This window comes from Mercenaria mercenaria, chromosome 7, assembly GCF_021730395.1.
Source record: "Mercenaria mercenaria strain notata chromosome 7, MADL_Memer_1, whole genome shotgun sequence".
NCBI classification, from domain to species: Eukaryota; Metazoa; Mollusca; class Bivalvia; order Venerida; family Veneridae; genus Mercenaria; species Mercenaria mercenaria.
In genome coordinates, this window is record NC_069367.1 from 34680616 (window position 1) to 34695501 (window position 14886).

At 33.7% G+C, this 14886-nt stretch overlaps 1 protein-coding gene across 5 annotated transcripts; it reads left to right on the forward strand.

Moving 5' to 3' along the window:
* Nucleotides 1-1296: 1296 nt before the first annotated feature.
* LOC123554441 (uncharacterized) lies at nucleotides 1297-14423 on the forward strand. Of its 5 annotated transcripts, XM_053548088.1 has the most exons (8): nucleotides 1297-1440; nucleotides 1818-4695; nucleotides 5670-5787; nucleotides 6637-6730; nucleotides 6906-7076; nucleotides 8873-9000; nucleotides 9602-9665; nucleotides 10245-14423. In XM_053548088.1, the coding sequence occupies exons 2-8, from the start codon at nucleotides 4646-4648 to the stop codon at nucleotides 10358-10360; spliced, it is 741 nt and encodes a 246-aa protein (XP_053404063.1). In that variant the 5' UTR covers nucleotides 1297-1440; nucleotides 1818-4645; the 3' UTR covers nucleotides 10361-14423. The 5 variants fall into 5 exon arrangements, with proteins under 5 accessions (XP_053404063.1, XP_053404066.1, XP_053404065.1 ...); XM_053548091.1 differs by lacking the exon at nucleotides 1297-1440 and having other exon boundaries at nucleotides 1636-4695; nucleotides 8873-9004; nucleotides 10248-14423; XM_053548090.1 differs by lacking the exon at nucleotides 1297-1440 and having other exon boundaries at nucleotides 1637-4695; nucleotides 8873-9004.
* The last annotated feature ends 463 nt before the right edge of the window (nucleotides 14424-14886 follow it).

The following is a 14886-nucleotide window of genomic DNA, read 5'->3' on the forward strand; positions in this document are numbered from 1 at the left end:
ATTCAGGGTCAAGTGAATCTTATGGCCATGATGGCTCTCTTAATATTAAAAGAGGCACTTGTTCATTAAGGGCACTCCGCAGACGATCGGTAAAGGTCACTGACTTCAAATCAATTGTACCTCACCGATGTGCATTCGAGTCTCACTCGCTGCGTTGAATTCATCCAGCTGGCTTACGGAAAGTAGATGGTTTTACCCAGGTGCCCATCCGTAATAAAATAATGCTCGGAGAGGCACCTCATGTCTTCCTGTCTACCGTCAAAGTTGGCAAGTCTCCATATGATCTATAATTGTGTCGGTTCGACGTGAACCCCGACAAAAAGAAAACAAAACATTTTCATTAAAACTGTCACTTGCCCTTATTTTAATTAAGTAAAAGCTCAGTTTCTGCCCCGATTCATATGCTGATTTTAATTTGGATACGAATGAATATGTGAGCCGTGCCATGGGAAAACCAACATAGTGGGTTTGCGACCAGCATGGATCCAGACCAGCCTGCGCATCCGCGCAGTCTGGTCAGGCTCCATGCTGTTCGCTTTTAAAGCCTATTGGAATTGGAGAAACTGTTAGCGAACAGCATGGAGCCTGACCAGACTGCGCGGATGCGCAGGCTGGTCTGGATCCATGCTGGTCGCACACCCACTATGTTGGTTTTCTCATGGCACGGCTCATATGATTTGATATTGTATTATCTTAATTCATGTTCAAATTATTTACTTATACTGTAAAAAGCTGCAAGTCATTTTCCTTTTTAACAGCAAAATACATAAGGATAATTTCTACAAAGTGTTTCTACTCCTCATTATAAATGCTATAATAAAGATTCCCTTTTACAAAAGGATCTTAAATTATGTTATATCACTCCTTCGAAAAACCAATACTACTAGAAGAATTAGGATGTGAGTTGAATACCTACAAGTGTTTACTTTGTCACTGAATGGAAAGTATATATAAAGAGAACTGCGCAGTTTTCGTCGCTTTAAACCCACTCGGTAATTTGGGCAACATGTTTGTTATATGACAAAAGTGCAGAAAAAAGACTTCAGTACTAAACTTAGACAGATAAATGTCAACAAATTATTTAATTAAACTAATTTTGATGTCTTTTCATAGACCTTTTTCTTTGGCGATGTTTGAAAGGTAGACGCTATAAACGCACGCGTGCTTAAACAGTTACTTTAAGTATAAATGCACCTCTTTTGGCAGTAACTTGAAATTTTAAAAGAAGATCGTAATTAGTAAATCGGAATTTTTTATCATTTTGTAAAACTATGATATAATGAAAATGCTGAAATTAAAAGGTATAAGATATATTTTTATGTATTACTCTGACTAACTACATGCTAACTGAGTAATGGCATAGGAAATAACGGATGATAAAACACCAGGTAGACTAAACCAGCCCAGTATATTCAAAAGCACATGCAACGAAAGAATCAAGTAAGGATAATATTTTGATGTATGTGTATATATTGTATTTATGACAAAAAACTGTACGTCAATAAAATATTCTGTCTGTCTGTCTGTCTGTCTGATAATTATTATAAATTAAAACCGATTAACATAGCATCCAAACACTAAATATCTCTAGTGTTTAATTACTCTGATATAATTATGATTATCGGTAAAACCGTTTTGCATTTCGCATATCAAATTAATGTTCTGAATAGAACATAAAGTTAAACATTCATATTCTTACGGAAGTATTGGTTAAAAGGTGTATAACGACTTATTAATAGATAGTGAAGGTTTTCCATCTATATTATCAACTTGAATAAACGCATTTTATTTTATCACCGAAAATGTCGAAACTACAGCAAAGGCGCGGATATCAAAGAACATTAAGTAGTGCTCCAGATGACTTACCAGAGGATGCTCATCTGTTATATAAAACTGAAGAACGGGGATGTTGTCCTATATTCTCGTCATGTGTCAATTCGTTGGAAGATACGGCTGATACAATACACCAAGAGCTAAGTCGATTTTTGTTAAAATTCTTAATACATAGGGAATGTTAGTCCAAAATGTTTTTGATATACGCAATAAGATCTGATAAAGGTTAATGAATAAAGAACATTTAACTAATATTTCCAGAACGGAGTTAGAAAATGAGCTGCTAGTTGGATATATATGTGAATAGTTGCGCGTACACGGGTTGGCTTAATAAAAATCTTAAGGCCTCAATAGACGGTAGGATTTAGTTGTACAACACAAATGAAATGTAAGATGTACAGCCAAATATTATCATGTGTACGATGCTATTCCTTGATTTCGTAAATCTTAAGTTTTGACTTACAGACTAGGACACGTTCTCTTTCGTTAGTTTTGCATTACGTACCACCCACATTGAAAGCAACAAATGGGTAAATTATTAGTTGATAATGAAGCAAGTGAATGAAATTCCAGAAATAATTGCCCAAACAACAACACAAATCTGAAAACAAAATGGCTTCCAATACATAATGGAAAAATGATGACATTGAAAAGTAAATTGATTTGTATCATGTGCAGTCGGATTCATAGGACAAAAATAATCGTAAACAATGTTATTCTGTCTAGCCAACAGCCTTAAATAACTAAGATTTAAATTCAAATCCGCCAACTTGTCTAAACACTTGTAAAACTTGTCAGTGACAATCGGCCATTTTGTTACAAAACGAAAGTAGAAAACCTATGCCTTACTTTGCGTCTTCGGGTTTAAATGTAAGTTATTTAAGGCAGCAGGCTAAGCAGAATAAAATATGAAGTGGAAATTTTGGTTGTTCCACAGCGGGTCCAAGTAAACCACCATAACGTAACGGCAACATAGGGACCTTTTCAAAGAAAAATTAATATTTTATTTTCGTTTTAGTATTAAAAACAATAGTTTTTTTTACTTTTTTATGGGGGACTCATATACGGTCACAAAGACTGGACGAGCACCTGTGTATTGAAGGAAAGCTTCGAAAATCAATACACAGGTCAATATTATTTTTCATTATTAATGGTTACATTCTTTTCAGTACCTGATGCACTATGTTCACTAGGTAAATCTCTGTGGTTTTTATGAGACAGGAATATTGTCAGAATGTAACAATTGTACATCTTTGAGATAATTGATGTTGTACAACTAGAATCAACCGTCTGTGGACACCTTTGTTTTATACATGGACTTTTTTATTTCTTTTTTTTATGAACAAATGTCTACGGGCTACAATTCACAGCTTGACCTTTTTTCAATTTCCAAATGTCTGTAGCCCACAATTTCTTGAAGAACATTATCTATGCTTAATAAAAACTAACACGGGAGAAATATGGTAGTCATCTTTGGTACATGATAATAGTTTGGTTTTGTGCCAATGGAAAGTTAGAGAAATTAGGAAACTGGTGGTTATATCAACTATTTATAATAATCATCATAAGCATTTCATAAAAAATCAGTTTGAATTTATAAAATAACAGTATGACATATAAAAAAGAAATTTCCCACATGGCTTCAATCTGTTTAATTTTTTACTGAGTTTAGAACCTAATTTTCGACAAAAGAACGCAAAAAATAACTTATAGCAGAAAAGCACCGTCTAAGACAAAGAAAGAAAAGATCACATCTTTATTTTCTGGTCTTGAGTATTACACAGTTTCATAACAGGACCAATTACAGTATGTTATGTAGGTTGCACAAATAAAACATAATACTGTAATGTGAGAAACGATCCACTTAAGCAATTGATCCACTTTTGTTAAAGATTAACGTTGAATGTTAAACGTATCTGAACCAATAGAAGACAGATTATAATTTCGCTTTGTTAAACTTTAAGAACAGAAATATGAATAAGTATTAATTAGTTTTTACAGGGTTATAGAGGATATTTCTTTGTTCCACTGTAAGATTTAAATATTTTTCACAAAGTGAAAATAGTATTTTACTTGTGACGTAACGTGACCACGGGTGAAAAAATGAAAGTTCTCAAGTTAATGCTATTTTAATCTTATATGTTAAACAAAAAGCTTCTCTCTTTTCTTTCCAACATAACGTACACCATACAACGTCAGATGCATGGCACAAATGACAACGTCACGGTGCTTTATTTTGGAAGCATTAGTTATATAAGATTGATTGTCTCCTAATACATTCTAATAAAATCTGGAAATTAGATCCCTCGGAAGCATCGAGAACAAGGCAAACTGAAAATTGCAGACTCGGTTTGATTGAGTCTGTTCATGGGCGGTAATGGAAAATGCAACACTGCCCACGCCCCTAGCACCGGCTTAAGCAGTATTCAATCTTCAAATCTAAATGAGTTGAAATCAATGATCCCGAAGGACCAGAAAATATAACAACACTGAGATGAAGTCGGGGCGACATTTTACGGCCGCCACACAGCACTTAACATACGATGGACATTTTATTTAATCTATATGTACATCTTTAAGCGTAATACGTAGTGCCAATAAAATTATCGTTTTGAAAATTCAAACCGTTGTATTTCAATACACTACTGAAAAGAGAAGCATTGAATAAATTGATATATTTCAGGTACCCGAAAAAGTGTCCGATATATTAGTAAGTGACCCAGATACTCACGGACAAGATTATAGATTAGAGGCAAAATTATCAACTTTTGAAGTACGGGATGGAGATGAATGTTCAGAATATAAAAGACATATGTTTACAGGCATTAATGCTGATGGTACTGCATCTGAAATGAAACTAAAGTTAGTGCACTTATAAAATTCAATAGAAAAACTGTATATTTTAGGATGTTTGTACCGTCAATTTCATTCCACATTATACAGTTCTGGCATAAACAACCTTATTTCAATCTAAGACCACGTCTTTAGTTAACCAGGGAGTGTTTTCTTTATAGATAAGATTTATTATTATATTAAAAAACATTTACAGGTTATCTATATCCATAATTTTATTCTCAAAATATTTTAGCCATCACTAATTTTTTGGTGTTTGTACTTAATGTTGTTTATAGTCGCCATCGGAAATTCGGCGACTTCTCCAAAAGACTGTTAGTAATTATAGTTAATTGCAGGATACTGTAATATACAGAAGATTGCAGAATTGCAGAAAAGTTCATTGCTCCTTAGAGTGCCAAGTGTAAAGAACCCATACATCCTAATAGTAATTATAATTTATCTTAGTTGGAGAATTGGGGATAGACCTCACTACACCTGGTTTGTATTTAAGCAATATATCACCGGACCATTGCGTAAGCTCTAATCCACATGAAAAATGTTTCTATGTCTTAGAAAATTTCTCCCGACTGTCTGTTAGTCTCTCTTTTACAATCTTAATAGTGTTATAGACATGGAGCTCATGCAAAATTGAAAACAAACAATGGAATGTTACCGGAAACGGGTATTTCAAAATGCATATTTCCAACCCACCACAAACATTAATTCGCTAAATAAGAATGTATAACAAAGATAGTATCTTGTTTAAATGTTTAAAGGTAATAAGAAAATATTTTAAATATAAAACAAATAAAAACATTGTTATCTGGTCAAATACTGTGTGGTTGTTACGGCTACCTTGAAAGCATCGGTGTGAAGGACAGTGACTATATGGCGTGGGAAACACAACATTTTCTTTTTAACTTTAGTAATCATGGTTACTTGTTGCTAAGAAGTTTATAAAATGTGTGTTTTTGACTAACTGTTTTTGTAACTTTTTGCAGGAATGATGATGAAATAGTACTTATGAATGGGGACGTATTTGCTCCAAGCATTACCCATAACGAAGCCTTACAGATATTCCTAAAGATTAAGGTTGACGGAAGATCTTCTTTTAAAATGGTAAAAACCATTCAATATTTTTATTAGTCTTAACAATTCTTTAGGCGAAAACAGTTAATTGCTGAAAAGGTTCATACGACGATTTTATGATGTTACCATTTATTGAGATGTATGTTTATTGTTTGCTTTTCAATTTACTTATTATATTGTATACGACACAAGATTACCAAACCCTAGTCATCTTTGGTAAATCGCATCTTTCGATCAACTCTGTATCTAGTACAGTTGAATACGACACAGGATTACCAAGCCCGAGTAATCATTGGTAAGGTAATACGCATCTTCTGATTCAATCTTTATCTGTGTACGTCTACAAAGTAAACAGAACTACTAAACAATATTTATTCTTGGTCTGTGTTGACTAAAGTTTTTTCATATTATTACGGCAAAGGTTTTTCTTGCTTGCTGGTAACTGTCTTGCCTACAATTTTATGTGTGTTGTTGCACAATTGTTCAGCCGTTCGAACGTGGCGAATAAATACAGACAAAACAAAGTCATATAAGCTGCAAGATGAATTGCAAGTGTCCACTGGCGTACCTATATTGTCAGCTTGATGTTCTTAGTTCTCGATTTCTTGACATACGAACGCACGCACGTGCGCGCGCATGAACGCACACACGCACGCACGTACGCGTGTACGAAAGCACGCATACAGTTGAAACTCGATATCATGATCTTGCTTATTTCAAAATGCCTGTTATCTCGAAGGCATTTTAAAGTCCAGTCCCGAAAGCACTTGCCTGAAATGTCATTTTAAGTCGAATTTCGGTTATCTGGAAATAAAACGCATGATCACTTTAAATTCAAGACTGCGGAATTCAACCTCATATATTTTGTTTCTTTTTCAGGTTATCCGAAGGAAAAAAGTTCCAGGCTGTTGCGGAGGTTCTGGTTGGACATGGATAGAATTATCTACAACATTTACTCTAAAGAGGGAAATAGGTATTATAAAATAAGTGTTGTTTTTTGGCAGTTGAAAGTGTTGACTTTGAAATTTAAAAAGCATTTAACTTCAATTTGTAGGATATGTTACCTGTTGATTCGACAAAGGCCATTTGCTTAGAGCATGTTTTCGCGAAACATTCAAAATATCTTTTAATTTTTACATGTGTTCCAGAACATCCGATAAAGGTTGTCACACAATCACAGTTATTGAGAAGGAATAGAATGGAAATGTCGTTTAACAGTTTGTACCTGTATAAAATTCAAGGCACACAACGTTATATAACAATAGACAATGGTCACGTATACACAGATACTTTAGCTGGAGATGAAAGTGATATGACAAGTAAGTATTCAACGAATTTTGGTCGATGAACATAGCATATTTGAAAGAACATGTTCCTGCTAAAGTTTGTATTCATGTGATTTTGTCACGTATGTCAGGGATTCACGTGGCGGGGAGTGATTATGTCTCTCCATTTCATTGGAGACTGTTTTTTGCTTCCCTGTCTGTCCGTCCGCTTTTATCTTGCATGCGCTTCCTTGAAGCCCAGTCCTGACAAGTTCCGCCTGTACTATGTCTTGTAATGACGGCTTAAAGTTTATTTCTGGAGAAGTATCCGATCTACTGCTCCTACACTACTGGAGAATCCGACTGAAACGTATTTGGAAAGTAGCAAGGTTTAGTAACAAATATATATATATTATTTAAATCAACGGTTGTGTGATTTTGACCTTCGATTGTAAACACAAAATTTAAGCAAAGATTCTTTTTCAGGCCTCATCTCCAAAATTTTGGTCTAGATTTTAGTCAAAAACTACAACAGAATTTCTAATAAATCTGGGTTGTGCATACCATTGACAAGTCCCGCTTCTATTATTGTTTGCTCAGTTATTACCCATTGAATACTACTTCCTTACTATTGGTTTGATTTTAGAGACAATTCATAGAAATGATCAGAAGCGAGCAAAATTGCTCTTACAGCATGAGTTTCACGTATTAATGGTTTATCACTGAACTATGACCCTTTGACTTTTTTATATGTAAACTCTACATACAACATTCATAATTTTCGGTATATCTTACTTTATAGTGACTTATTACGTTCCAAAAAGTAGTCCTAGCGAGATTAAATCATTTAGGAGATATAGGATGTTCTTTTAAAACAATACAAAACATTCATTTAGATTTATGTACATTTTCTTGTGGTTTAAAAGTGGTGAGGATTAATGAAATGAGATCTGGAGCAAGAGACTGTTGTTTTGTTTCTACATAAATGTTGTGAATCTGTCAGGTTGCCAAATCTATTTTCATTTATTTATTGCATTCATCTGTTATTTGTGTACATGTTTACACGGGCTGGGCGGATGTTCATACATTTCTATATGGAGTATGTCTTCCTTTTTTTGGTGAGGGAGAGGGCGTTTTCTTTGAATAATAATGATGGTTTCTGTTTCTCGTTGACTGTACCTTTAGATACATGAATAAATCGAGGACTGAACGCAATACTGTAGTAACTCCTATTAAATAAAGAAGGACTTACGACAGTATTGCGTTCAACCCTCAGATGTTATCTAAATCATTTGTGGCAAACAACTGAAATGTTGTTGTTACGTATCCGCTATTTGACACATGAAATAAGAAGAAAAGTAAATGGCATTGTATTCATTGAAAAATAAATTGAATGAAAATTGGAATCAGGGCCACCAGGTGAGTTCAAAGGAAATGGTTGGTGAAACAGAAGTAACTTTATCAAGGCTTTATTCAATACAAGTTGTCACTTATATATGAAAATAGTGCATGGATTATAATCATGAATATTTGATATAAATAGCAGGGGATGTTTGAACTCGGTGACATTTTCTATCAGAATGAGACCCTATAAGTTTTAGTAAATTTCGTAAGAACTCGGAAGACCGAATTGTAGGATTGTTTTTTCATTCTTTTGTCAATGCCTAACCTATATAATTATAAACGTGTCAGAGCTAATGTTTCGAAATTAACAAATTCTTTAAGCTACATGAAAGTAAATGTTTATAACGCTTAGACCGTATTTTAACATTATTTTGATACACGCTATAGCTGTCACATTTAGCATATTTAAAACATAAGTTGTTTTGGTCAGTGTTGATATGTTTCAGAGCGACTTTTGAAACACGAGATAGTAAGTCAGTACAGGAATGAAGATTTTAGTTTCACGGTGGCTTTAAGTGACCACACACGATCTTGGTTTATTGCAGACGATAAGAAAGGAAGAATTGTTCTAAGAGTACGTATGTTGATGTTCCTAAATTCTTAATATTTCTGCTTGCTTAAATATTGTAAAGTTTCTAGTTTTTTTAAATTTCAGTTAGAACAGAACTTACAACAACAACAAATACATTTAAAGAAAATTGGCAGTAGCTCGTCTTTTCATAATGAAAAGAAAAATAAACTTTTGTGTGTCTATAACAGAAAAGAATTAACAATACATTTAGATGATACTGACACATATTATTATTATTGTTAAGAATTTATGAGTTAGACACTTTAATATCACATAGTGTTTTTTTTTGCATTCACAAATTTTGGAGAATAGAATTCTAAATCTTGACTTCCTACAGTATATGCTTCTTTCTTGTATTTATTTATTCCTAACAATGTTTTCCTCTTATTTGATATGAATATGAACCATTTTCATAATCTTTCTGGCGTATTCTAATTATTTAGGAATAAAGAATCAAATTCAAGTCAAAATTATTAGCACATGTATATGTTTCAAGCGTTACCTTTATTAACGAAATTCTCTGATAAGCAATGTTATAGACATATTAAACAATGTCATGTCATCGCTTGTATTTTTGTTTTGTCATTTTATATTTCCTTTTTAGAGGAAACCCTGCTGGTTTGGTTTTACATGTGCAGGAGGTATCGTCACATTTAAAACAAAAAGAAGTATGTTATTATTTTCTTAGACATTTTTGTAGAGACATGGGAATATGTATGAAGATGAAACAAGGGTCATTTACAAGCAGCACTCGATATACTACTACAAATATGCAATTGCAGCATTCTATAAGAAAGAAATCATATAACGGATTAATAACCACAGCTCTTGGTCTTTAATTGAAACTGATCTAGTTCATATGTTACACTTCAAACAAAGAATAAATGTGTGATATAAAAAGCTGCGTTCACAAACCAAAACCCCACAGTAGTGCGTGCGTGCGTGCGTCCGCCTGCGCGTGCGTATACTCAAACACATACACACACATACATAAACAAAGTTTAAACAGACAACAAGGACACTCGGAACGGTCAGTTGCAGATATTAAACCAGTTAATTAAGCACACTCCATCAGTCTTTCTCCCCACTATATACCAAATTTACACAAATGACTTTGCAAGCAGATTCATATAATGATTTTGAGTTTCAATATGTTAAAAGAAGATGAGTAACTAGAGTAGAGCCATACTCTAAATCATAATTTATTATAAACGTTTGAAATATGTTTACATTTTGTCAATTTCCAGCAGGAAATTACCTTGCTTATGACCACACTAATAACCAGCTTAGACTACGAGCTGACAGATTTTGTTTAGAAGAAATAGAAGTGCCACAGCGCAGAAAACAGCTCTTCAAGCGCTAGAAGAGAACACAGGAACTCAACATAGAAACACAATTTATAGCAAGCCTAATGAATACATTTTTGAAATTTGTAAATTGTAAATTTTGATATTTTCTGAGTAAGTGCTTTGCAAAAAGTATCGTTTTGAAAATGTTTTATGAAATAATACTTCGGTATTTGTAACATATTGTAAATATTCTACGTGTTTAAACTTTTCATATATTTGTTAGAAAGTTTTAATATTGTATGTGATAATAGTTTGATATACAAAAATATTATATATTTTGTGGGTTGATATTGTGATTCCTGTAAACTGTTAATGTGTATAACATATTAGAATATTGTACGAGTTGGTTAGGAAGTGTTAATACTAAATGTTTGTGTTTGTACTTTGATACATGTAGAGTATTCTAAATATTGAACGAGCTGATACTCCAATATCTTCTAAATAGTGTCAATACAGTATTTGTTAAAACATTGATAACTGCTAGAAAGTGTTAAAACATTATATTTGTGTTAATACCTCAATATTTGTAAATAATTCTAAATAGTGGATGCTTTAATACTTTGGTTTTAGTAAAATATACTATATATATTGTACGAGGCTCTAAAAAGTGTGTTTATACTTATGAGTTGACCGGTTCATCCGTGGCTGTGTGGTTAAGGTCGCTAACTTAATACACTTATCCCTTATTGATGTGGACTTGAGCCTCACTCGGGGCGTTGAATTCTTCATGTGAGGAAGCCATCCATCTGGCATACGGAAGGTCGGTGGTTCTACCCAGGTGCCCGCTCGTGATGAAATAATGCACGGATTGGCACCTGGGGTCTTCCTCCACAATCAAAGCTGGAAAGTCGCCATATGACTTATAATTGTGTCGGTGCCACATAAAACCCAATAAAAACAATGTAGGGATAATACACGTTTTTTTGTGTATTAACGTCTGCAGAAGCCCACGGAAAGGTTTGTGACCGAGACCGAATACAAAAAACAGACGTGTATTGTTGCTATTCTGGCATAAAAAACACAACACGACGACTAAATGTATTGTTTTCATATGTGATGACTTTACAATTCCGGTACATTTTTTAATTACCATTCTGTTGTTCTTGTAAACGGTAAACATGTTTTAAATATCCATAACCGGGGCCCAGAAATCAACAACACTACAAAAAGCACGATATGAAGGTTTTTAAACGATTTTTTATCTCTCGTTATTATAAACATGACATTACCAATAATTGCTCATATTACTTAAGCCCGCCCGCTTAGCTCAGTAGGTAGAGCGTTGGTCTATGGATCGCGGGGTCGTGAGTTCGATCCTAGGGCGGGGTATTACTTAAGCCTGCCCGCTTATCTCAGTAGGTAGAGCGTTGGTCTATGAATCGCGGGGTCGTGAGTTCGATCCTAGGGCGGGGCGTATGTTCACCGTGACTATTTGATAAACGACATTGTGTCTGAAATCATTAGTCCTCCACCACTGATTCATGTGGGGAAGTTGGCAGTTACTTGCGGAGAACAGGTTTGTACTGGTACAGAGTTACATGACTGAAATACTGTTGAAAAACGGCGTTAAACCCAAAACAAACAGACAGACAAAATTATATTACTTAATAACTTTACAGTCTTGTTTTTTGAGTACAAACACATTTAGAGTACGGATGAGTACGAACGTAGTGACAAGCTTTCAAGCTGTATATATAAATTCTTCGAGAAATTAGATTAAAACATGTTGACTGATACTTACCAAAATCATTAATATGATTCATAAAAACAAACAGTCCTACAAGTTACATGCAATTCTTAGATAGTCACGGTTGTCTACAAAAACTGAATCGACGCTCACTTCTAAAAGGGGAGTAAACAAGGAGAGGAGAGAAGTGAGTACGAACATTGTTGGGGGCAGTGCATTTTGGCGTTTGAAACTGATATAGCAAAACATTATATGGATTAGATTGCATCTTTCATGAAGAGGTTTTTTTATGAAAGAAACAAGACGCAGATAGCAGATGTCAATCTGCGCAGAAATACGTATACGTCTCTGGGAAAGCATTTCAAAAATAGAAATAATGTATTAACAGCACGTGAATTGCCTTGTTTGCACACGACTTTTCTCCCATTAATACATGGGCGGATCCAGTGAAAATAATAATAAATAAAAGTATGAATTGATACTATTATGCAGTAAATTTTTGTGTATATTGTTTATGATCCCGTACATTTTTTTAATATATTGTTCAGTAAGAATTTTAATCCTTTATTGTCATTTTGATTTTGATTTTGAAATATAGACAGGTTTTTGGAAAGAAATTTCGGGCTCAAACATAAGCTAGAAGCACTTTCATTATCTTGTCGTTTTTGCATCTTAAGACCTGTCGTCTTCCTTGGATGTTAGCTTAAAGTCAACAAACTTATAGGGGTAAGGTCTACTAAAAGATTCTAATTTTAACTTTATGATTAATTACTTGGTTACAGACTCTTAAATCAGTCTTAAGAGTGGACATAGCAATCGCCTATTAGGTCATAAATGAGAAGATCTTTCACACTACCTTCGACTACGGACGCTGGATGCCCATGCGGTGTTAATAAGTTGGTAATAAGGAATTTCAATGGTTTTTAATTAATCTATTCAAATTAAGTCTATTCATGTGACTGATGTCCTGAAATTATACTTTGTCTTTTTTAATCATGTAAGTTAAAGTTCTCTTAAGAAAGGGTTCTGTTCTTAAAGAGCCATACACATTCCGGCTCTGAAATTCTAAAGATACTTCTTAATTGTTACAATAAAAGAGGAAAAAAGGACACCTTATTATTTCTGTCTTAGCTAAGTCTTATTTTTGTTTAAAGTTAAATGTTTTATTGAAACTCTTTTGAAGATGTTTTCATACTGCTAGATTAAAATAAGTTTCTTATTTTAATTGTTAAGATACATGTTGAAACTGTTTTATTCAGTGAGCTTTAAGCAGCTACATTGAAATTATGTTTTATTTTTCTAGTATTTAATGTTTGATAAGGTAGCACATCGGAGTCTGCCAAGCTAATTTGAAGTTCACTTTTGTACTAATTTTACATTTGGAACTTTGTGTTAAATTTTTATCGTGGAAATAATTATTTGTTGAAGTAAATGAATTTGTTTCAAGAGTGTTAGATTTTTTCATAGTTATTTAATGTTTAGCAGTATATCACAAAACAACAGAAATGTTCAGTAAACGAACAACATCTTGACAAACAACTTATCTGTCCAATACATGTTTTACTGTTCAGTCCCATAGAATTGGATACTGAAAATATTCTAAAGTAGTTGTCCCCCTTTAAAAGGAATGCCATTTTAAAAGAAATAAAAGTAAACAAAAATATATTGTCAAAAACTATGTTTTACCTAGTTATGTTAAGTTTAAACATTCACAGTCTGGTGATTTGTTGCAAATGTATCAAAACGAAGACATGTAACAGTTTTTTTAAAACTGGTGAGTTTTTAAAGGCGCTGAACTATCCAGAACTGTGGCCCGTCATGCAGTCCGTCACCGGAATTCAATACCTATATGAGTTAATTGACGATGGTTTTGTGAATAATATACATGTTTTATATGCTGTTTCATTTTCATGTAAACAATGCTTTCTTTTTCATGATTTGGTGATGTTCAAACATTTTTTCTCCGAAACATGGACCTTACTCTTAAGATAGTTCCCCATTTAGTCTAGGAAATGAACACGAGGGTTGAGAACAAAACGGTTTCTCTATCTGTAAGCACTTAAACCACTTTTACTGTTACTCCTAGGCCAGCGAGGATATCACAAAATTTGTTGTTTTTACTTGTAGAAAATGTGTGTAGATTTTTATCATTTATATGTCCATAAATAATTTTGTTTTGATGAGACAATGTTTTTTAAACAAAGCTATTCCTGTGAGATTTGATCCTTTTTTGGCATTTTATACACTTTAATTTTTGTAATGGAATGTTTTGGTATTATGTGACACAGATTAACATGTTATAAAAGCGGATACTGAAACCCAATCCTCTCAAAGCAATAATCACGTACTTACTTGTGCACATGCATTTCCTGTTTGGGTTTCTATAACATTTTTCAGAGAAAGTGTTTAATTTATACTGTCTTTGTCGTATTCATAATGAGACTTTCCAAAGCGTCGAAAGCATTGGTCAAATTTAGACTAGTCTTATGTATGAAGTTGTTGTTATTGATTTTGCGGCTCATTGGCCGTATATTTAACATCTCTATCAATAGTACATGATATCCGGAACAAGTAAACAACCTTCCGTGTCCTGGCCATCCACGCGTGGCGTCACCGTGGCAGAAGTCATCGAAACCATTTAGTGCGAGACTTACGGTCAAATCAGACGTTGAAAAACTACTGTACAATTCGACGTCACCATAAACAGGTCTTTGCTTAGCTGTTACAAACGCACTTACAACTGATTACATTACAGGATGGTTATCAATAAAGGAAATAGAACTGTAACTCTTAAACTGTTTTAGTATCTTTTTTCAAGCATGGCATTGAATATCAAGCACGTATTAATTAAAG